The sequence below is a fragment of the Onthophagus taurus genome, chromosome 7 (assembly GCF_036711975.1).
Source record: "Onthophagus taurus isolate NC chromosome 7, IU_Otau_3.0, whole genome shotgun sequence".
In the NCBI taxonomy this organism is placed as follows: domain Eukaryota; kingdom Metazoa; phylum Arthropoda; class Insecta; order Coleoptera; family Scarabaeidae; genus Onthophagus; species Onthophagus taurus.
This window is the reverse complement of record NC_091972.1, coordinates 18459235-18484964: the sequence shown is the minus strand read 5'-3', so window position 1 is coordinate 18484964 and position 25730 is coordinate 18459235. Positions and strand designations below refer to the sequence as shown.

The 25730-nt window shown below is 32.2% G+C and overlaps 2 protein-coding genes across 2 annotated transcripts in view; one reads left to right on the top strand and one right to left on the bottom strand.

The window, feature by feature from the left end:
- Positions 1-1318: 1318 nt before the first annotated feature.
- On the bottom strand, positions 1319-5232 carry LOC111420410 (TIA1 cytotoxic granule associated RNA binding protein Rox8). Its single transcript, XM_023053388.2, has 2 exons — positions 5138-5232; positions 1319-5072 (listed from the first exon to the last, which is right to left on the bottom strand). The coding sequence occupies exon 2, from the start codon at positions 4807-4809 to the stop codon at positions 3610-3612; it is 1200 nt and encodes a 399-aa protein (XP_022909156.1). The 5' UTR covers positions 4810-5072; positions 5138-5232; the 3' UTR covers positions 1319-3609.
- Positions 5233-5364: 132 nt separating this feature from the next.
- The window catches only part of LOC111420411 (eukaryotic translation initiation factor 2 alpha kinase Gcn2), a 30627-nt gene continuing 10261 nt past the window's right edge, over positions 5365-25730 (top strand). The window contains exons 1-9 of the mRNA XM_071198033.1: positions 5365-5749; positions 5806-6061; positions 13787-13988; positions 14042-14296; positions 14356-14514; positions 19652-19853; positions 19911-20803; positions 20863-21027; positions 21085-21766. Coding sequence (XP_071054134.1) covers positions 5526-5749; positions 5806-6061; positions 13787-13988; positions 14042-14296; positions 14356-14514; positions 19652-19853; positions 19911-20803; positions 20863-21027; positions 21085-21766 — 3038 coding nt within the window. The 5' untranslated portion in view covers positions 5365-5525. The remainder of the gene's footprint in view (positions 5750-5805; positions 6062-13786; positions 13989-14041; positions 14297-14355; positions 14515-19651; positions 19854-19910; positions 20804-20862; positions 21028-21084; positions 21767-25730) is intronic.

Here is a 25730-nt window from a genome sequence, read left to right as displayed (position 1 = left end):
TGTGAGGTGGTAGGAATTTTGTATCTGAAAGTTACTCATTCTTATTCAGATTTATACAATATTTTATCTGATAATCTCTATTTAAAGTGCAAGTTATATGAAAATTTATATGAAGCAGTTTCTAAATCTATTAAAGTAAACTGCTACTTCGTAATTTGTCGCAAAAGTTGGTAGAGATCAACTGTCTTAATTTAATAGCCGTATACCAAATTTCATCGAAGTAGATGATTGGGTCTTTGAGTTATCATGTTTACAAACGCACGTGTATAGTACATACTGTATACTAATACATATACAAATGTAATGCTAAAATGGTCAAAATAGATTCTAGGACCATCAAATGTAAAGATTTATCAAAACCTCGAAACGGATTTTTCGTGATTACAATAGTTTGTCTTATAGTTCGTACATATGAGGAAATAAAAATAATAATAAATAATAAAATAATAATAAAAAGAAAATTGGTACTCTTACTTCCTGTAATGTAGAATATTCGTACAAAGTTTGAAAGGTTTACCTTTAAAAACAAAAAAGTTATTGATTTTTGATCAGCAAACGGACTAAATTTTCCATAGTGCGACGATGCGCTCGCACTGGCTGCTTCTTGCCTTGTCCTTGAGAGGAAAACGCGGAAGAAGAAACGTGGTATATGGTGTAAAGAGTGGTTATTGAAAAGATAACATACTCCCATATTAATTTACTGAGTGAATTGAAGATATATCCACGTGCCTGGCATAATTATCTCAAACTTATAGGAACCTTCTGTCACTTGTAGCACCTTTAATTAAAAGAAAGGATACGATCATGAGAAGCCATAACACCCCACGAAAGAACTAAACTCTTAAAACAAAAAAATATTTCAAGAAATACATTCAAAAATAAATTTTTCCTGTCAGAATAATGTCCCTCAGTGCGGACTCAGATTACGACCCCTACTATTATTGGCAAATATCCCTACATATTTCATAAATTAAAGAAAACCTCCCTACGCCATTTTTAGGCTGAAAAATCCCTACACATAAGGAGAAATCACTACGTCTCGCCACATGTCAAGTAGTGTGCTTGGTGCGGTTTCGCTTGCGCAAGCTGATTAAAATTCAATCCATCATCAAGCAGATTGCACAAGCAAAATATTTGTGCAAAATTATCTTACAAACGCTAAAGCATACTTGTACAAAAAGATTGATCATGCATACTTGTCAAGTTTGCAGTTACGTGTGTAGCCACTTTTATGCTTTGTACATATACTGTCATAACCATGTGTAGCTATATATGATAAATGAAGAAATAATTGAAAAGAATAAAATAAAACAGAAACTATCCCAGACCTGACTTTTTGTTTATTCGTTAACAACTAGCATATACATTTCTTACAAAAGAGACAAGAAAAATAAAACAGTTGTTTACATTTTTACCACACTTGTATTTTTCTTGTTTATTTTATCGGCGATATATATCTGCCCCATTCACACTCACGCACTTATAATTATTTTAATCACTCAGTTCGTCGCACAAAATGCCAGTTATTACTTCATTAAAAGAGAACAAAAAAGACGGTTGCTACACGCATATTTTTATTATTACAGTTAATTCCGGATATAATTCCGCAAAAATCAGTTCAGGACAACCCGAAATTTTATTATATCCAGACTTGACTGTATTCATCAACCGGTAGTTGTGATAACAATATGAGTTAGTCTTCTTTGTTGTTGTTTGCCTTTCTTTAATTTCGTTTTTTTATAAGAGAATATTTGATGATGATAATAATTCGTAATAATAGTAATCCTAACCTATAATTCTTAGCCATCTACACAATCTTTCAACTCATAGAAAATTCTTCGAATTTACTTACAAAAAATTCTTTACAAACAAAAATGAATGTGTTAATTATCAAAAACTCTTAGCTGCATATATAACTTTGTAATGTGTTATATCAAAATTTTTTCCCCAAGGATTAAGTTATGTAGTTAAGAGGTTTTAAACATCAACACAGTATACAACAAATAATTAATGCCATTTTTGTGCCTTATTTTCGAACAACGGCAAAAAAATCCGAAAAGATTGTATCATGTTGCTTATTATTATTTTAATTTATGCTTTTTTCGTTGATGTTTTATGAGATTATCTAAAACAAAAAATTGATTATATCTCCAAAAAACTATCGTTTTCGAGATGTTATTAAATCCTTCATTACGCATCCCCAAATGCGTATTTATAGGATACGTAATGAAGTGTATCATTAAACGTCTAGAAATTAATAAATATGACACAACAAAAACATAAGAAATGGTATTAACATTGATAATAAATTACCAACAATAATTTCTAGACGTTTATTATAATCTTTTTCCAAAGTTTATTCAATTTCTTCTTTCATTCAATCTTCCATACTGCAATTTAATATTCAAATTAAAAAAAAAATGGAAATATTGTCTCGTAAATACTTCTTTTTTGTATAGAAAAAAGTCGGAAAATATCACATATACTTTTTTTTTAGTAATAATAATTATAATAATAATGACAACAATTTTTATTTATTCTTTTCTTAGAGAGGACATTTTTATTTACATATTTTTCACTCTCCACCGTTTTTAAACATAGGTTTAAAGTAAAAATTACAACATCTTAAGCAGCTACAAATTGATTAATACAATTTTTTGTTTAAGCAAAAAAACCAACGTATTTTTAAATCATATTTTAGTCGTTATAACTCAAATTTTATTGAAAATTCTTGCTAAGGTGTTTCATTATTGTTATATATTATTAAAAATTAAGTTTTAATATCATTTCTACAACAATGCTTAATTCATTTTATATCAAATTGTTGTTAATTAAGCATAAATTTTATTACTTTAAATGTCAAATTATGACACATTGTTCAAAATTTATTTCAGAATCATTTCAAAATGTTTACTTAAAGCGGAAATTTTTAGATAATAAAGCTATTTGTGATTACAAATTGAGTAATTTTAACCAATAATTAGTATCAATGAGATGATAATTAGTTTTAAGTATGAGATTGTTGAAAATGTGCTTTGAAAAAGTGAATGAATCAAATTTATAACTGCTTAGGATTTGAAACACAAAAAAAATTAACTAAATTTTTGTGGTTGTGATGATGTTTTTTTTTATAAAGGACAGTTTTGTTGTCCTGGTTATTAAAGTAAACTAAAAGAACTAAGGAAATATCAAAATTATTATTTTTCCTCCTTTTTTTTTCTATTTTATTTTCTTAATTTTAGACGAAATTGAACAAACGCTTCAAATTTTATAAACCTTTATACAATCACTAATTTTAAGTTTTTGTATTTGTCAACGTATTGGTAATAATAATAGTCCTATCATCATCATCATTTTTATTTATTTTTTCCCTACCTTCTTTTAAGTAGTTTTTTTTTTTAATTTTTTAGATATAAACACCTTGTTTTTTGAATTATGTAGTTTTTTCTTGTTGCAATCAAATGCAATAATAATAAAAAAATAATAATAACACTTTTCATCATCTTCTTTTCTTCCTTACTTTTTTTTAACTTCATTTTTCAACATAATTTTTTTTTTCTCATAATTACATAATATTTAAAGCGTCCATTTTCAAATGTGTTGTTTATTTTACTGCGACGGATACTTTTGCATGGTTGCATACATAACAGGAGCGGCGTTTTGTTGTTGTCCTGCACCTTGACCAGCCCCCGCTGTCGCCGTCGTTGTCCATTGGCCCCCTTGTTGAGGTACCACACAGTATTGTTGTCCGGTTGCGGCTGCTGCATAAGGGTATTGATAAGCAGCATAACCTTGCATGTACCCTTGGGGGTAACCCTGAGGATACCAATATTGTCCATAACCATACGGATATTGTGTTTGAATGCTGTTGTTAACTCCAACTGGTTGAATGGAATTTTCGGGAGTATTCGCACTGGAAGTAGCTGTTATATTACTAACATTTGAAGTGCTATTTATTGGAGCGCTCCCGCCGTTTTCCTTCCCCCAAAAACACTTAACTACTTGGCCATTAACAGGCGTGTTGTGAACGTTTTCAATGGCGTGAGTAGCGGATTCTTTATTTTCGAATCGAATAAATGCGTAACCTTTATCTTTAAAAACTCTGATATCTTGAATAATACCGAATCGAGAGAACGTTTTTTGCATTAATTCTTCGGTAATACCATTAACAAACCCCCCACAATAAACGGTACAATTTGTTGGAGAACTTTGATTATAAACTTCTTCAAACGTTGGTTGTTTACCTTTTGTTAATGTCAACTTTTCGCTCCTCGGCGGTGGAGGTTTCCGCGTGGACCAATTCGTACGGATCGATCTTGAACCTAACCATTGTCCATTCATAGCTTGGATCGCGTTCTCCGCTTCGGCCTTTTTTACAAAACTAACAAAAGCGTAACCCTTCGATTTCAACGTTTGCGGATCCCTAACTATTCTACAATTTGAAATTTCGCCAAACGGTGCGAAAGCCTCTCGTAATGTCTCCGTTTCGATCTCTGGCGATAAATCTCCAACGAAAATATGGTGGTGATTGGAAGTATCGGTTTTCGGCTGGTTCCCGGGACTCGTGGCCCAATTCACTTTCATTTCTTTATCGAGAAACACACGTTTGTTCATAGCAGCCAAAGCTGTTGATGCAGATTGATGGTTGGTGAATTCTACGAAAGCGTACGGATCGTTGCCGGGTTCACGTATTATTTTGCATCCTTTAACGGGGCCTATTTGCGAGAATAACGCGCAAAGTAAATCCTCCGAAACGGATCCATCTAAATTGCCTACATATAAAGTTTTTGGTTGGCTCTCATCCGACATTTTGACGCCGGGAAATGACACAAAAAACTAACCGCACTGGTTTATAAATGAGTTTTGTGGATTTTTATAAAGCTTTTACACATTTAAAATAACCAATTGGGCGTCAACTATTCATAAATCGACGTCGAAGCACGGTCGAAAACACTGAAAACTCCCGAGATGATGTCAAAAACTATGGCCACTTTCTCTTCTTATTATTTTGACGTTTGCTGGTTTTGACATCAAACGTCACCCAACATCAACCGCTTTTCTCAACCGCTTTACTACAACAACAAAAATAACGATTACTTTTTCCTATTAATTTTTAAAACAACCCTAAAAAACATACTTTGTACTTTAATCTAAAAAATCGTCGTTTTTATCACAACGTTTAACCCGACTGTTTACATTGGCCAACCTGATGAATTGACAAAGAAAACGCACGAATTTCACGTCTTCATTAACTCAACAATAAAAACTCAATTTTAAAACCTCAAAAACTTAAAATTAAAATTTTCTTACATTTATTAATTTTCATTTAATTTGTTAAAAACAAATTTTTATAAAAAAAAAAAAATAAATAAATTTCATATTGGCCAACCTGTTACTTATATGTCACTTTAATCCTACGTTGACAAAACAAAGTAAACATACGTGATACAAAAAAGTGAGGTTAAGTTATTTAATAATAAGTTGATAAAAAGAATATAATTAATAATTAACATGAATTTAATAAAATGATCGACCAAGAAAGCCCGCAACAGCGTCAAAAAGAGGAGTTTGAAGTGTTAAAATCGATGTACCCAAACGAATTGGTCGATTTACGTAAAATTAGCGCAAAAAATAAGTGGAAACCGCTAAATTTATCGTTAACGTTGTTGCCATCGCAAGGAAACGATCCGACGAAAGTCTACGCGAAAGTTAATCTTCACATAAGTTGTTCCAACAAGTATCCTGAAGTGTAAATATAAATATGATATAAAAATATAAATAAAGCTATTAATAATAATAATTTAGAGCGCCTAAAATTGAATTGGATCAAAATGGGGGATTAACTAAGGAAGAATTAAACATATTACAAAATGAACTTGAAAATTTGGCCCATTCTAAAATTGGGGAGGTTATGATTTTTAATTTAGCCGAACATGTGGAGTCTTTTTTAGATTCGCATAGGAAACCGTTAAGTAAAAGTTGTTATGATGAAATGGTTACTAGGCAGAAACGGAAAGAAGAGGAGGAAAGGCAAGCTTTGGAAAGAGAAATGGATAGAGAGGTAATAATATTTATTTATAATTACCTGTAGATAACACAGAGTAAACTGATTCTACAGCATTTATTAGTCAATTTTAGGAAATTTTGGTCTCTTGAATACGAAAATAATAAAATCTTTGTTGAATTGACTACTTTATAAGATAAACTGGAAATTAAATTTTAAAAAGAGGAGAATATTTTTAAAACGTTTATTTTATTATTATCAAATGATTTCAAATAAATAAAGTGCTATAAATGATACAAAAAATAATAAAATTAATCATAAAAAACAAAAATATGTCAATAAGAGTTAAGAAAAACGTTTTCTATGGAATTTTCTATGCTGTTTTTGATCTGGATGGTCTCCTTGCAACTTCCAGCAGTAGTCTGCTATCATATGGACATAGGGGATCCCAACAGCCTTGATATCTTTCCTCTGTAACCTTGATGTCTCATATTAGCTCCTAATTTTTGGAAATTCTGGAGCATTTTGTCTGCTACTTTGGAAGATTCTTTAGCTTTATGATTCCCCAAACAAATTTTTGACAACTGATACAAAGTTTGTCCATCCTTCCAAGTCATCTTAAGTCGTGTGGTTTCCAAAATAATCATTATAAGAGTACAGATTTGCGGCCCATCAAAAATTCCATTCCTCTTCAATACTGAGACCAGGAAATAAATGACAAATATATTTGAAGCAATCGCCATTCCTATCTAAAGCTTTAAGAAACTTTAGGATATTAAAGAAGTTGTGTTACAACTCTTTAAGGGGGGAATCTCTTTTTTTTCTATTAAATAAAGTGATATCTTTCGGAATTTTTGGCTGACAAACTATGTGTTCTTCCAATTTAATCTTTTACCTAAGTTTAGAACATATATTTATTTATTTAAAAACACATTTGTTTATAAGAAATAACGCCTACTATGTCCTTCAACAACATTGTCATGTGAAGTGTTTATATCGTTGGTTGACACAATATCCACCCTTTAGACGATTTGAAACAGAAAAATCAAATGGTGTTCTCTTCCATATACATGTGATTATCATTTGAACTAGAATTAGACAAAAAAAAATTATTGACAAAATGGCGCGTAGTTAAATCAAAATAACCGATTGTGCTCTTAAAATCGGTAAGTTTATTGCAAAAAAAGTATATGTATATAAGGTATCAGTTTCTCTGTAGGTCAAACGATAGAAATATGCTTTCTGGATGTACAGTTAAAATTTCAAGTCAGTCGATTGAGTAATTATTTAGAAATCATGCCAACCAGTTGTAAAAAGTATGTTTCGAGAAAAACGCATTTAAAGTTTTAAGTACAATTTGTATAAATTCAATACTTACGGCTAATCTGCTATACCAGGGCCGTACACTATTCCTTCTTCTTGCTCATTGAAATCTTCTTTCTCCTGTTGATGCAATCTTTGTTGAGTACGAGCTTGAAGGCTGCGGCGAGCGGATTGCTCCAAACGCTTTTCATGCCGAGAGTTGGCATACATTTTAGTCTGCTCACCAATTTCAATTCCCATTGTTCTCATTACTTTTAAAATAGCGAAACAGCCTTCATTAAAAATACTGGCTGCTATATAAGCGGATATTTCAACTGTTTTTAAGCCACAGAGTAGATGTTTGGGGGCTAAACGCCAAACAGTAGAATTGAAGCTTTCATTATTATTTTGAGTTTCACTACCCAAACATCTTTCTAACAATTCTATTGATGACAAGTCTTCATATATCGGCTTCATAGCGGTTGCAACATTTGGATGAAGTGTCACTTCGTGGTCGAATTCATCCAGTTTTCCCTTGGTTTCGGCTTTACGCCATTTACACAAACTCTCTGGTCCGATTGGGCAGTACATATGGTGCGGTTTGACGATAATTTATGGTAGTAGGTTGCCTATACAACATTATACATATCTTCAACAGAATTTGGATGTCTCCTTATAACTAACCCATGGTAAATCGTTAGTTCTTTTATTAATCTGTCTGTCAACTTATTCTTTCCACCAAGTTTTTTATGTTTTTTCACATTTCTCAGTCGTGCGCCCATGCGCTTTTCAACGTGACCTATGCATTCTTTTTTTTTAATGTAAAGTTATCGCCATAAGGATTAATAGCCAACAAGGCTTTGAAAGTTGCTGTGTCGCCATCGCCAATATAATTTGTATACCTCACTTCATACCACTCCCAAGATCTTTCAAACATCTCTTTTATAACATCCACCTCCATCTTACCAGCTTCTTCATGATTTGCCGAACAAATCTCTTCATGTTCATCCATCCAAGTATTATATTCCTCAGTCCCAGATCTTGATTTCCATAGTTGTCAAGCCTGACAGTACGACGATTTTACTATAAGATCGATTACTTTTCCACTATACTTTCCGATAAGCGTTGCCATTCCAAATAATCAAATAATAATTCTTCTTCCACGTTCCATCACCAGACACAGTAATTTCTGTTGCCGAATTGCCGTTTTCAGTGTTTTTGGTTTTTTCCTCCTCTACTGCCTTTTTCTTCAATGCATCAAATACTGCTTTTGATGCTATGTACAGTTCTGTTCAGATATAATGCGAAAAGAGCCGCTCGTAGAGGCATAAAATTGTACTAGAAACGACCTACGTTCACGAGGCATTCAATTCGGTTTTACCTGCTCTGTAGTCTTGTAAAAGTTCCGAACAGGCAAGCGGGGTGGTGTGATTTATGGCCAAGATGACTGAATCATAAAGAAAAATTAAGAAAATAAATAGGTATAAGCAATCCATTTACTTTACACAATTCCTGTAGTAAAATAATAAAATTACTAATAATTACTGTATTACTTTGGTAATACAGTGGAAGGATAAGTCGAACCTCCAAAGAAATGAAAATGATATATTGATAATAAGTTATATATAAACTTTACATATATTGAAATATATCACAAACCATTTTAATGTAGTAAAATCAAACAATCAAAAATCAATATAATAAAATATAACACTCCTATATAACAAAAAATATAATATATTATTATACATATAAAATATAATAAATATTATAATAATCTAATTGGGAAGAATTTCATACGGTCCATTATACCATCAAATATCAGTATTTTCTATAATACCCATTATTCTCTATGCGACATTGCAATCTGGTGGACATCGAATTCACTAATCTTTCGCATACATCCTTGCCGTGAAACAATTCCCACACAACTGTAATGTTACGGCGCAGATTATCCACGTTGCGAAAAGGAAAGTTGGCATTTTTATTGAACTGTTTTTCCACCAAAGCCCATAGATTGGCATAGATCGAATGGGTTTAGATCCGGTGACCAAGCTGGCCAGGGTATTCGCCTAACGTCATTATGATCGTCAAACCAATCATGGACAATTTGAAGAATGCACGGGCGAATTGTCTTGGACTATCGTGATGATCCCTTCTGGATACAAGGTTCTTACTGATGGTATCAAAACATCCTCCACCACTCGAATGTATTCAATCGAATTAAATCTTCCTTTAATTTCGGTCAGTTCTCCCGGTCCATGAATGCTCATCCATCCCCAATAACCCAAGGAAATGCGTCCACTTCTTGTATTGGGTTGAACATGATTAGCATCATACCGGGTTCCATCTCTTCGCCATAGTAATTTCTTATGGTCGTCCGACGAACAGAAGATTTTTTCGTCTGTGAAGATGACTGGTTCCCAATTATACTCAAGGTATTCACGGGTAAATCGTAACCGTGTTGTAGCCAATTGCTCCGTAATTAGTGGTTTTTTTTACAGCTACCCGGGCATGAATGACTTTTATCTGACGTTTTATATCATTTATTAGAGGAACATATAAAAAATCGTCTATTTGTTGTGTTTAAAAATATCAAAAAAATTTAAAATAAAATAAAATTTACACATTTAAAAAAAGGGTGATCCATTCAACGGCCCACTTCAAACTGGTACGGTTTTACCTGGGTTTTACCCTCTTCTTTTAGTCTCAGAAATCGAATTGAATAGAAACAAAAGATGTCTCCCTCTTCTTCCAGTACCAGCGTCATGTCGGAGCTAACAGCGGCCGATTCGCATTAAATCTGAACAGAGCTGTACATATTTTCTAAAGCAGCATAGTACAATGTCGAACTAAACCCTTGCGATAAATCCATGAGACCACAAAATAAATTTAACCCCTCTCTGGCAACTCCTAATAATCTCATGACCAACACTAACCTTCTATTTACTTCGTAGGATTTATTTTCGATCATAGGAGAAGATAGTATATATTGAACACCACATTCACATTCCATCGATATTTTAAATCCTAATCCACGAACACATGACTCACCAAAACTAATTTGTTTTTTACATATTTTACAGATTACCAATTCCGAAATTGAGGTAAATACAGATAAAAATGCAATAATTCGGTAATCATGAGTTAGATTCCCTATAATTTCTTCGTCTCTAGTTACCACTAATTTCGCAGCTGACGTACTTGCAAACACAGTTTCGGTCTCCTGCGTATATCTATTCCTGACAAATTTTCTTTTTTTTGGACTATCCGCGCGTTTAGAACTTCCCTTTGAATGTTTTCTATCTATTCTTGTCCTCTCAAACGTCGAAATAATACAGACAAGTTGAATCTTGTTCTTAGAGCAGCCTTTAATAACCAAACCGAACTTTGAATTGTGACAATTGCGATAGTTGTACAATTTCAAACAACTTCGGTTTTTATGACAGTCATAAATAAAAGCCGGTCAGGTAAGGACAGGGGCGAAATTAAATTTGTTTAAACTTTATTATTTTAAAGCTATTATTTCTTTATAATTTGCAAGTACTGTGTGTTTCTTAATGCGGCCCTGAGTGAAGAATCCAGTTTTTGTCCGTTTTATTACTACAGTAGACGAAGGGGTGATTTTTCAGCGAAGAGACTCCTAATCTTGAATTATTCCAAAATAAAGAGGTATCTTTCATATAACTTTTTGTTCAAAACCCCTCCTCCTCCAAGTTATAACTCTCTAAAGTTAAAGGAAAAAATCTGCAACTTTCTTATCTCTTGACATTTTACAACTATAGTCTGTTTTTAAACAAGGAGGAGCATTTTAAATTTCTCACCAGATTGACCTTCCACGTGATTGGTTGAATGCGAGGAAGGTTCACATACAGGCAATTTTGAATTTGACGGTTAGGTTATTGATCATTCAACAGTTTCGTGTCATTATTGTCAATTAATATTTTTTAATTTTTTTTTTCATTATTTTATTTTATTTATTTTTGTAAAATTATATTTTAAAATAAATACGCTCATAACTTCAACGTTAATTTGTATGTTTAGTGTTGACGATAACAAACGAAAATAAATACACTAATAAGTAATAAAATAATAATAATTATTAATTTAAATTTACCGCTAAAATATCTAGTGATATTTTCTGGTGATATTTCCTAGTGTAAATCTGACTTTCGCATTCACTCCTCCTGGTTTAAAAACAGACTATAACATATTGTTAGTTTGATCACAACAAACAAAATAATGCTGAGATCAATTTGACATAACTTCATTTCTTTGATTACTAATAACGAATCTATGAATTAATTCACTTGAGCATGTGTATTATTTTGTTTTTTTGTGATCAAACTAACAATTTTAAGAGAAAATGTCAAGAGACAAACAATTTACGTATTGAATCTCGCTATTTAAATCAAGTTTTTAAATAGAAAAATGTAGACGCATTAAAAAGTTCTGATGGAAATATGTTATTTCATTAGCAACAGTTATCTACTAAATTTTATTCTTCTAAATTCCTTCATAGTGGATTTATTAATTAAAAACAATTTTTTCCCTAACTTTAGAGGGCTCTATCTCGGCGGGGAAGTGGTTTTGAACAAAAAGTTATATGAAAGACCCCCTTAATTTTTGCGGGGAATTTTTGCAACCCTTGAAATCTTTCGCATCAATTTACAAACACTCTGTATTCATTTCTGAAGATCATTCTTTGTATAAAGATTCCTGTATGACCTTCCCCTGCATTTTATTTTTCGTATGCCTAACATTGATGATAAGGTTTCTTTACACATTCCACTTTAAACTTGCTAAATGTACATGCTTCTTTAATTATCAGAAAATTTACTAAGCCCTACCTTCCTTTGATCACTGCAAATGTAAAGTTGTTACTGAGGGTTCAGGATAATGCAAAAACAAAATTTAGGCTGTATAAACGTGATATAGATTGGCAAAATTACAAACGACTAAGAAATTTAACTACTAATACGATAAGGTCCGAGAAAAACGCTTACTTTAGTAATTTGATACGTGATATTGGTCATAATAGCTCAAGGCAGTTGTGGAATGATCTAGGAAGGGTCGTTCTCTAACCGCGCTTCCGCCAGGCTTAGATTATCCAGATGAAATAAACGTATTTTTCCTTGGTCTAAGCTTTATGCCTTTGAAATTAAACATCAAATTGAATTTCGGTTTAGAAATGTGGAGATTAATGAAATAGGAATAATATTAAATAGATATATTATTAATAGATGATGTTAGCATAGACACATTAAAACCTTTGCGGCTGTCATATTTTACAGTTTATTACTCATATAGTTAATGTTTGCCAAGAAGAGGGTGTTTTTCCTTCGCAATGAAGCTATCGGGACTTTAGACCAATAAGCATATTACCGTTGTTATCAAAGCTCTTCAACCAATGCTCATAGTTGTTTGCGTTTTTGGAGGGAATTGATTTCTTACCATGTTGTTAGTCGGGCTTTAGGGAAGGACATAGCTGGTGCACAGCTTTAATAAATGTGACTGATGACATACTGACTGCTACTTATAGGGACAAAATTACAATATTTGTGCTACTTGATTTCAGTAAAGCGTTTGATACGGTTAGTCACGATACTTCGCTTAATATTCTGTCCAGGATGGGGTTTAGTGCCGTGGCTTTGAGTCTTTTTAGGCGGTACATTTGTGACAGATTTCAGATGGTTAAGGTGAAGCAAAACTTTTGCAAACCTTCTTTTGAGCTATCTATGAAAAGTTGTCAGTTTTTTAGTTGGTATACTCTTTTTGGTCCTTAAAATATGGAAAAATGTCGCGCTCTCTAGTTCAATAACATGCTAGTGATACGCCAGGCTGAGGGCAATATTTTTTTTTAGTCTTGTCGTAAGAAGCTCAGCTGATTTCGTAAATAAACTTAAATCTCGAATCATGTCGTTTAACTAGCATTGAAAAAAACCTTAAAAATGTAGGATTGCATCATTCGAAATCACTTTCGGAAGCTCTTATCGAACGCAAATTTTACAAACTTTGAGTGGGGCCCAAGATTTGTTTTGTTATTCAAGTTGTTTTCCAAAATATGCCCTATAACTTTGTTCTACAAAGTCATTTATGTTCCTTCGTTGCTTTTCTTGACAAAATTTGCCACGTATGTAGCAGAAATGGTCGGTGCGTGAAAAACTCATACTTTTTGTAACAAAACGCTCAATAAATTAAATAATATAATCTATTGAGATTTTGTAACACTCAAAAATTATGAACAAGATGCTATTCGTTAAAATCGTGGGCAACGACAAGTATTTGTCACGTTATACTTTGAGAAAGACACGTTAATGAGGGAACGTTAGTAAAAAAAAAACCTGTATTTTTTATACAACGGTTTATCATGAGAACCAGAGTCAATTCAAACGAAATAATGTATAGGCTGAATACTTCATAATTATATGTATCTAAATTGACTTCATAAACTGTGTAATTATTGAAGGATATTTTTAGCGTAAAGTTCTTCAAAAAGAAATTCAAGAACGCGAAGAAATGAGTAAAATCGAATCTTCGCAAGACACGAGCAGCAATGATGAAGACACCTATAAATTCAAACGGAATTCGTCTGTTGAGTTATGTTGTTGTGATAAGGAGGCGTCAAAAACGGTCGAATTTTCTACAGTTCCGAGAGTTGTACAGAAAGGAAAATGTTTACGTTAGTTTTTTGTTTTTATATAAAACTCGGTTTATTTTAATTTTGTTTTTAAGGTCATGTAAGTTCATCGTTGGTGTTATTTACATCGATGGACTACCAAACTGGCGAAATTCTTTTAATGTACGAATGGAAAATACAGAAAAAAGACGATTTTTTAACATTAGCAAAGTTAATTTCGGCAGCTGAACAGGAATTTACATTCCTCGTTAAATTAGAACATTCGAATCTCGTTCATTATTTGAACATAAAGTGTGATTATTCCGATCATAACTATATAAAAATTTATTTACTACGTGAATTCGCTTGCGGTATAAATATTATAATTTGCTATTTTTCGGATGTAATTTTATAATAATTTTTTTTGTAGGTCTTAATTGCCAGGAATTATATTTAAATAACAAAATATCTGTAGGAGCGGATATGTTGAGGTATATCGCTACAGATGTTCTCAGTGCGCTGGATTATTTACATCAAAACAATGTTGTTCATAAAGAAATTGGGGCATCGTCGATATATCTAACAAAAAGTAAGTTTAAAAAAAAGTTGATTATACATTATGTACAGGTGTTCTAAATTCGATGTCGTCAGATGTCGTTAGATTATCTCAGAAACTAAAAGAGATAGAAAAAAGTAGTTTTTATGTCGTGATCTTGTTTTGTGAGAAAATGCTAATGCTGAAACCTCTTTAATCGCGATCCGCCTATCTGTTCACCATAGTTTATATGGCAGGAATTTCTTTTTCATTGTACCAATTAATGTTAACCCATTACATAACATTACATAAATTAGATATCGGGTAGGCGGACCAGCCAAACTTGCACCGCGATCTCAAAGATCTGTTGTACACCAATAGATAACATTATCAAACTTCACTGGGTAGCCCAATGCTCTTAACGAACATTAATACCTTGCTCGTGATAAGTCATTCAGATCCTTTAGGGAGATAAACTGCGACCCAAAGTGGCATAAAACATGCTCAACCGTCTTTTCGTCCTCCGCATATAGTCGGCATTCAACATCGTCAGCTAGGCCCAACAAGTTGAAGTGTATCTTTAATCGGCAGTGCCAAGTAAAGACACCCATTAGAACTTAAATACTGCTATGAGCAAGTCCTAAAATATTCCCGGGTTTGACAGTGGCGATGTTAATAAATAACTTAGCGTGTCTCATTCCAGGAAAACTAGTCCACTGTCCAATCCTATGTTTGCCATCGCAAATGATATACCAACTGCTGGCTAGGGCCCCACAAACGCTTTAACGCTGCCTTCTCGTGCTGCTCATCTGCCGCTTGATTGCCAGCAACCCCAGAGTGACCTGGGACCCAGATCAGAGAAACTCTATTATCACAACTCGGTGTGTTTAAAGTTCTTTTACAGTCATTAACCAGAGCCAATACTGTTTTCACGGCCTGCAGCGCCTGGAGGACGGCTTGACTGTGTGAGAAAAATCGTACTGTCATGTTATTCACCACTCTCTCAAGAAGGATTTTAGCACCCATATCAAAAGCAAATACTTCCGTCTAAAATACAGTACAGTGCGTACCCAGGCTGTAAGCTTGCTTAATCAGAAGTGTCTGGCAGTATACTCTTACCTAGAGATGGAAAATTCTCGAGAAAAAAAAAATAGGGACTATTCTCCATGTTGAAAATTTTCTGAGAGCAAGCTTTTAAATACAAATACAGCTCAGAAAATTCAGTCTGACGGCTGTAACGTGGAATGGTTTCATGGTGATTTTCAGACAGCTCTGGCAAAGTTTCCAAATCACTGCATTCAATCACTTCAATATCAGAAAGGTCTTCTTTACCTTCATTAACATCCAGTTTGGTAGCAGAATCTAATAATTTTAGCTCGTTCAGCTATAAGCCGATTTCTTTTCGCAGTGTGAATAAAGCTGTAGGTGCTGAAGCTTTCTTCTGTTGCTGCACTCGACGCAGGCATACTTGACCGCTACTTTACATAATGTCGACCTAAAACAAGTCCCCTTCCACCATACAACGGGATGTAATTTTTCCACGGATTTTAAAACATATGATTTTCCAAATAACCCTTGTTTAGATCGATAAAGGACTAATTCTGACATTACCTTTGCAGACTCATCTTGGCTTGTACAGTAGCCATATTGTCTATAAACTCTGTTTCTTGTATTTGTTCATCTCTATTAAGATGAATTCCGTTAAAACTTGGATCTAGAAATATTTGCAGCAAGATGGATTAGATTTATTACCATTTGCTTTCTCTTAATTAAAAAGTTTTTTACTTCACTTTCCTCTTGGTTAAGCAAAGGGCTGTTTTAAAATGACTTTCCAACTCATAAAAGCATTCAGCTACTTGGCTTAACCTTGGTTTATCTCCTTCCATTTGGGTTATGTATTTAACAATTAGGTGATAAAAGCTTGAAACTTTTACCCAAAAAATATCCTGATCCAATATCAACTTTGCAAGTCTTTTATTGAGTAGAATTTCAACTGTTTCACAAACTGCTAATGTTTTTAATGTGTATTGTGTATCAAGAAGAATTTTTAAACTATGAATAATTGATCCCCATCGTATTTTCATAGGTAATTTTAAGGAAATGGCTGCTTTGGTGTCATTTCTTTCAGATTGCATTTTTTTAAAAGTAGCCAATAAAATGTGAGAATTATTAATTTCTTTGATGACAGCCTTAACATCTTCCATAATAGTAGACATGGTTTACATTTTTGAAATGTCTCCAATTAACAAATTTAGCGTATGAGCAGAATTAATAAACAGAAATATGTTTGTACTTTTCATGAAGTATATATCTTGCTTTAACCATTGCATTGGCATTGTCGGTTATTATAGCAAAGAATTTTTCAGTACCAACTTCTCTCAAAATTTCATCGATTTTTTCAGCAATATATTCTGTAAAGTTTTATAAAACAGAGGGTTTGGTGTAGTAATAATGAAGTAAAAGTATGAATTTGCATTTTAATATCTGCATCAACTTTTTCATACTCGGAGTCCAGTAATTTATTTGAGAATAAATAACGTGTAGGCATTTTGAAAGATGGTCTCAAATGTTTGAAAAGCGATTGGTAGTGATTATTTTCAACAATGGCAAATGGAGTACCTGTAGCATAAACAGCTCTAGCTAATAGTTGATCTAGCTGCTCTTGTTCGACTTTTGCTGAAACATCAATAAAACCATCGAGTGTGGAACTCGATGAGGGTCTGTTAACTTCTGATTCTGATGTTGATGTATCATCCACAACCATTTCATCTAAAACTAAAATTTAAGAAAATAATTTCCCGAACCGTCCTAGTTTTATCAGGACCGACAGAGGAAGCCACCATGCACGATGAGAAAATTATCTCGGAGAATTTTCTAGTGGAGAATATTTTCGAGAATATTCAGAATATCCAATTCTTGGGAAGGTACTCGACAAAAGGATGACTAATGTAATAATTATCAGTGGTTAAGTTTTTGTTTGATTCTTTTATAGAATCTACCAGTCTTGTTACTATATCGAATGATTTTTTGGATACCGTACGTCGTCCATTTCTTTGTTTTCCACAATAGATTTCAAAGTTCCATGTATAAAATGATTTGCCGTCACAAAGGGCATATAATTTTATACCGTATTTAGGCGGTTTTTGTGGCATATACTTTACGAATCCACATGCCTCGAAAGGATGAAGCATTTGAATGCATTTGAAGGATGAATCAGTAGATAACTTTTTAATGGCAGCTAACTTGTTAGTTGTGTCACGATCTTTTCTAGCTGTAATGTCGTCTAGGCGTAGAGGACGAAGAAGAAACAAGAATCTTCTGTAACTGAAAGCAGCTATCAGCCTGATCATTACAATCATCTTTTGTCATAAATAAAAAAAATATCTCTAACTCATTTGATACATTTTTAGCTGCCCCTCTGGGTCCGGAAAACGTTTTGAAATTATTTTTTCTCTTGCTTTGTTTACAGTTGTTTATTGGAATGCTTTTCCCTCTTTACCAATGTAATAATTAGTGGTGAAACGGATACTTCGGCAACTATCCGGTATCCGGCCTATCCGGCCGTTTTTTAAAATCCGGCGATGCCACATATTAAAAACCTATTACTTAGTACTCCACCATTCAAAGGAATTACTATCTCTTTTAGGTGTTGGACACTGCAGATAATAATCAAGTTCAATCCCAATAGGACTTTTTTCATGAAATACAACTTTATTTATCATTAGCAACCTCATTGTAACAATCCCAATACAATATATAACATCTTTTGTTGCATTTTCGTCTAGTTTTCTTCTTTTCGCTTGTGATTCATCATCACATTCATTACTAATAGAACTGTCGCTGTTATTACTTTCCATTATTAAAAAAAGCATCCTCTTTTTAATGCAACAAGCCGTTTTAAAAAATCACTTTCAGTTCTTGAGAAATAAATTTTTGAAATAATCGACACGAATGTTGCAATTTTTGGTGATTAAGTTTTAAAAATTCGTATAAAATCCAGTTCTTGGAATATGAGTATGAAAATTTCCCAAAGTGTTAATAAAAGTGACCTCTTTCCAATGAACCAACCCATTTTGAAAAATAACTTTTAGTTTTTGAGAAAACAATATTTGAAGTCTTGATAAAATTTTCGATGTTGCAATTTTCATCGATAACTTTCAAAATTCGCTATAAAATTCATTCCTTGAAGGATCCTTGTGGAAATATCACCAATTATTAATTAAAGTATCCTTTTTTTAATGCAACAAGCCGCTTTGAAAAATCACTTTCAGTTCTTGAGAAATAAATTTTTGAAATGATCGACAATTTTTTCGAATTTTGCATTTTTCGCCGATAAGTTTTAAAAATTCGTATAAAATCCAGTTCTTGGAATATTAGTATGAAAATTTCTCAAAGTGTTAATAAAAGTGACCTCTTTTCAATGAACCAACCCATTTTGAAAAATAACTTAGTTTTTGAGAAAACAATATTTGAAGTTTTGATAAAATTTTCGATGTTGCAATTTTCATCGATAACTTTCAAAATTCGCTATAAAATTCATTCCTTGAAGGATCGTTGTGGAAATATCACCAATTATTAATTAAAGTATCCTCTTTTGAATGCAACAATCCGTTTTGAAAAATTGCTTTTAGTTTTTGAGAAATAACTTTTTAAAATGATCGACAATTTTTTCGAATTTTGCATTTTTCGCCGATTAAGTTTTAAAAATTCGTATAAAATGTGTCTTCTTTTCAATAAATAGTACTAACACTAGTACTAATGATTTGATCTTCTCCCTTAGTCACATTTTCTGAGTCAATAGCAACCTCCTCTATATCTGATTGACTTCCCATACATTCTATCAGTTCTTTTTGACTGAAATACTTTCTTCCTCCTTTTTCATTCTTAAAATCACAACAAATATTTAGAATAATAATCCCCATCTTTGATAGGAAGTGAGATATTCGTGTTTATTGTTTTAGTGAATTTTCTGCATTTGCATTTTCTCGAAAAACGACATCACTATATGCAAGTTACTTTTTTTTTATCTCATTTACCTATGATTACCTATGATGACATCGAATTTGGGACACCTGTACACAGTGTATATTTCTAGAATACCAGACATGATAAGGTTATCGTATTATTGTAACTGATTGTTTCTGATTTATTAGAAAAAAAAATTTTATTAATCACAAATCTTGTATTTTAGCGAATGTAAAACTCGCAAATTTCAGTTTATATAGGCGCTTCACCGATATAACTTCATCGAATCACCAAACAAACTACAACAAACGCACAGACATTTATAGATTTGGTTTATTTTTATTGTCGTTGTTAAAAGGCGAAGAAATTGATGAGGTTGTTCACATTCCAGAATCAATTTCTGCAGATTTATACGATTTTTTGAAACAGTATGTAGTTGTAATTAGAAAAATTCGTTCATATTTATGATTATTATTTACTTTTAGATGTGTAGGAGAAAATGAAAAGGGGCGTTTTACTACTCAACAACTTTTAGAACATCCGTTTATAAAACTTCCCATTGAAAAGATATGCTTAGAATCCGAATTACATTTTTCTCCAAACCATCAATCAACTCTAACCTTGGAACAACAATTGGCCGAATTGCAATCGTTTAAAAGCAACGCGATCTTGCAATCTCGCGTTCAAACTGAATTTGAGGTGTTACACACGATAGGAAAAGGTGCGTTTGGCGAGGTGTTTAAAGTTCGTAATAAATTGGATCAGCGTTTTTACGCAATCAAACGAATGGTTTTAAATCCGAAAAAGAAACAAGGCAATAAAAAAATCATACAAGAGGTTAAAACGTTGTCGAGATTAAATCACGAGCACGTTGTTCGATATTTTAATTCATGGATTGAGACGACCATTGTTGAGAATGATGATGGTAGCTTATTCACATCAACGGACACATCGCGGGCGACTCCGTTTGAAAAAAAATTAGTTATAAGAGAAAAAACTGATAGTTATTTGGAGAAATTAAACAATTATAATCACAAAGAATGGTCGATCAGTTTCAAACCGAAATCGTCGAATCGTAAGAGTTCTTCGTCGTCGGAATCTGTATCGTTCTTCGAATCGGATTCTAGCGATGACTCAGCTTCGGATAGCATCGAATTTGAACGCGATGAAAACGAAATTAACTCGGAAAATAAATCAGAAGAAAATATACAAACGATTGATACTATTGATGCGGTTAATAGAAAACCAACAAGAGAAATTCAATACATGTATATTCAAATGGAGTTTTGCGAAAAAAGCACGTTAAGAACCGCAATAGATGCTGGTTTATGCAGTGATAAGGATCGCGTTTGGAGGTTGTTTAGAGAAATCGTCGATGGTAAGTGAAAATTAGCCAGAATTTTTCATCAAGATTAGTTTTCTTTTTGTTTTTTAAAGGATTGATTTATATTCATCAACAAGGTATGATTCATAGAGATTTAAAACCAGTTAATATCTTCTTAAATAAAAACGATCATGTAAAAATCGGTGATTTCGGTTTGGCCACACCAAGTTTACTACCAAAAGCTAACGAATTGGCGAGTATTAATTCAAGTGGAACAGGTTCAATCTTGTTTGAAAGAGTAACGAATTAATTTGATTATGTTTTTGGTGTTGTAGAATATGGAGTAGATAAAGTCGATAAAAGTATGACCGGTCACATCGGAACTGTATTATACGTCGCCCCAGAAATAGACGCCGAAAAACCGAGTTACAATCAAAGAGTCGATACGTACAGTTTGGGAATAATATTTTTTGAAATGTCTTATAAGCCGATTAACACCGGGATGGAAAGGATTTTTATTTTAACTAAATTACGAACGAAAGAAATTGAGTTTCCATCGGATTATTTAAAGTTCGGCTCTACATCCGCCGAAACAATTATTAAATTGCTCTTGAATCATAACGGAAATGAGCGGCCTTCTTCTTTAGAATTAAAAGAAAAATATATTCCTTCGCCAACGGAAAAGTACAACGTTATCTTAGAACACGTTAGAAACGCACTTGCGAATCCTAATTCGAAAATTTACAAAGATTTCATGTCTCTTTGTTTGCAACAAAATATCACGCACGCTCAAGATATTCTTTACGATCGGGATCCGTCGATCTGGAACATGTTCAAACATCGAAAGCTATACGATTTTGCAAGAAAGTCTATCATAAAAACGTTTAAATTGCATGGTGGGCAAAACATTCCGACGCCACTTTTATTACCAAAAAGCAAATTTTATGAACATGTCGATAGTTGTGTTACATTAATGACGAAAAATGGAACTATTGTTTCAATACCACATGATTTACGGTAAACTCAAATTTTAATAATAACTTATATACAGGGTGATTCACATAAGAACCGACACAGAGCAGGGACATGTAGAGCAGGAAATTTGGTATACGTTATGAGTGTACCGAGGGTATTAATTAGTAGCAAGTTGAGACCAATTGAGGCATTTCAAAGGGTTGAGTAAGGGTGATGGTTCCCTAAATTTTGGCAGATTTTTTTAACCTCTTTGTGGATTTAATACATTATTACCTCATTTCATGTGGAATTTAATTCTAAAACTTTTTTTACTCTTACTATTTTTTAAAAAACATTGTCGTTTTCATAAAAAACTCAAAAAACTAAAGGCGCGTATCTTGTTAATGCTACTTAAAATCATCGAAAATTCAGTAGTCGGCTGTGAAATTGTACCTAATTTGAGAAGTAAACTGTTTATTATGAGCTAAAAAGACATCATCCATAAACCAGTTTAGTTTAGGCGTAATAATTTTCTAGTGATAAAGAGAAAATCCCCAAAATGTCAAAATTAAGTACTTTTGGTTTTAAAATCGATCATAACTCAAGAATGAAAGGTGATGACGAAATGTTTTTTTAGGAATAAATTGTTTATTATGAACTAAAAAGATATTATTGATAAACAGATTTTGTTTAGATGTAATGATTTTCTAGTGATAAAAAGAAAATCCCCATGTCAAAATTGAGTACTTTTGTTATCAAAATCGATCATTACTCAAAAATTAATTGTGATGGAGATAAGTTTTTTTGAAATAAATTGTTTATTATGAACTAAAAAGACATCATCCATAAACAAATTTGGTTTAGTTATAATGATTTTCTAGTGATAAAGAAAAAATCACCAAAATGTCAAAATTGAGTACTTTTGGTAATAAAATAGATCATAACTCAAAAATGAAAGGTGATGGAGAAAAATTTATTTGAAATAAATTGTTTATTATGAACTAAAAGGACATTACTCATAAACAGATTTGGTTTAGTTATAATGATTTTTTAATGATAAAAAGAGAATATCATCGAAATATCAAAATTGAGTACTTTTGGTATTAAAATTGATCATAACTCAAGGATGAAAGGTGATAGAGAAAAGTTTTTTAGGAATAAATTGTTTATTATGAACTAAAAAAACATCATCCATAAGCAAATTTAGTTTAGGTGTAATGAGCTAGTGATAAAGAAAAAATCACCAAAATGTTAAAATTGAATACTTTTGGTATTAAAATAGATCATAACTCAAAAATTAAAGGTGATGCAGAAAAGTATACTTCAAATAAATTATTTATTATGAACTAAAAGGACATTATTCATAAACAGATTTGGTTTAGTTATAATGATTTTCTAATGATAAAGAGAAAATCACCGAAATATCAAAATTGAGTACTTTTGGTATTAAAATTGATCATAACTCAAGGATGAAAGGTGATGGAGAAAAGTTTTTTAGGAATAAGTTGTTTATTGTCAACTAAGAAGACATCATCCATAAACAAACTTAGTTTAGATGTAATGATTTTCAAGTGATAAAGAGAAAATCCCCAAAATGTCAAAATTGGGTACTTTTGGTGTTAAAATCGATCATAACTCAAGAATGAAAGGTGATGGAGAAAAGATGGAGAAAACCTTGTTGTCAAATGACTTTATAACCTATTTGTTAAGTTTGACGTACAATTTCATAGCCGACTACTAAATTTTCTCTTTTTTTAAGTAACATTACGAAATACCTGTCTTTAGTTATTTAAGTTTTTTATGAAAACGACAAAGTTTTTTAAAAAATAATACGAGTAAGAAAAGTTTTAGAATTAAATTCCACGTGAAATGAAGTAGTAATGTATTAAATCCGCCAAAAGGTTAAAAAAATTTGTCCATATTTAGGGTCCCATCACCCTTAATCAACCCTATGAAATACCTCAATTGAGTTCGATTTGCTACCAATTAATACCCTTGGTACACTCATAACGTATACCAAATTTGGTTTTTCTAGCATAATGTATTACCAAGATATTGAACTTTTTAAAAATTTAAGAGCCAACTTTGAAGGCCTATATCTCCTGAGGTGTACAACTTAGTATAGAGGCAAGTTACGTTAAATCATCTTAATTTATTGTCCTCTACATGTCTCTGCTCTGTGTCGGTTCTTATGTGAATCACCCTGTATACAGGGTGGTTCAGTTTTTAATCGGGAAACTTTACTAGAACGTAGTACTTGCCAAAATAACTACTCGGTCGCTACTCTTTTGCTTTCGAGTTATGAGCTGTCAAAGTTGAGCCAAAACTTTACATTTTGTCTTTTATTTCGGGTATAAATAAACCATACAATTTGAAATGTTGTATGTATGTACTACTGGTTAATATCTTATTTTCAACCATACCTTAAACTTCCCTAGCGCCCTCTAAGGGCATGAAATTCACAACCTCTTTGATTTTTTTATAACAACTTTTGAACGCCATGGAATATTAACATAAAAAAGTATGGGTTGTAAAGCTTATTCATTATTGGTACTTTTTTGTCTCTTTAGTTTTTTCCTTAAAGATAATAGTTTTAGTGTAAAAAAATAAAATATGCTACATTGTACAGGTGGTTCAAATTCGATGTCCGAATAGGCTACGTCGGAAACTATAAGAGTTAGAAAAAAGTAGCTTAAATGTCATGATCTCGTTTTTCGAGAAACTACTAATGCCAAAAACCTCAAAGCGCTATCGTCTTTTGTTTATCCCCTAGAGGCCAAAATTGAAAATATCAAAAAAACCAGGAAGTGCAATTATCTTGGTTATTATTATAGGTGCAGTATTATAACTAAGACATTATATGAACACTTTTTTACAGAGAATTTGATGACGTAATCAAAAACAATTTTTCGGTTTTAGATTTTGAGATATGACAATTTTCGTTTTTTTAAATGGAAACAACCACTGATATAGGGGTTTACAGGTCATTTCTTATTGTTTTAGAATAAAGCTAAAAATAAACTTTTTTTTTAGTGTCGTCAAAGAAATTAAATTTACAGTTTCCTGTAACAGTCAAAAATTATTAATAGTCATCAACAATTATGAGAATTCACTGTAAATGCAACTTACAAGTTCTCAGAGCCAACTTTTATATGGCGGCACATAGCCATTTTTTTACACGGAAACTATGAAGTTTAAGGAAAATACTAAAGAGACAAAAAAGTACCACTAAAGAGTTAGCTTTAAACCCATATTTTTTTATGTTAATATACCATAGCGTTAAAAAGTTCCTATAAAAAACATCAAGGGGGTAGTGAACTTCACCTATGTTCGACCCTATGTTTATATAAAGAATTCCTAGTAACAAGTTTAACCAACTTTCTAAAGTTTCCTGATTAAAAACTGAACCACCCTGTATAGGCGAGGAGTATCATACAAATTGCTATCTTATCATTATACCATATTACAATTTGTTTGATATTGAGTTTGTCTCATTTTTAGTTTTTTTCTTTAGTACAGATCATTTTTTGTTTTGCACAAAATATGAGGTGGAGTATAAAAAGAATTTATAATCATACAAAGAATAATACAAAACTTTATAATATACCTGCTATGTTAACAAAATTTTGATTTTAAAATGGCTCAAGACATTTAGGTAGTTGAGGTTAGAAACTAGATAAGAAGTGTTTATGTTTGTTCCTTACAGATCATTATTTCCTCCAATCTAAGCTACCTCTTGGACAGTTGATCATCTTTCTTAAATCTCTTTTGACGTAGAACTATTTCTTTGCAAGGTTTTGTATTGATTTTTCTTCTCAAAGTTTATTGTTTGTAGGTTGCATAAAAAGTAATTAAAAACCTTCTATTCATATTTTATGTACTTCTTCATTACTTTGGGCTTTGTTAAGATTTCCTGCTTTATGAAAAATTGGACTTAAGAACTGCTCCATTTAAGTTTCCATATCTTTTTACCAACATGTTATTTACCAAACATGGATTATTACATTTGTAGAGGTTTACTTTGATT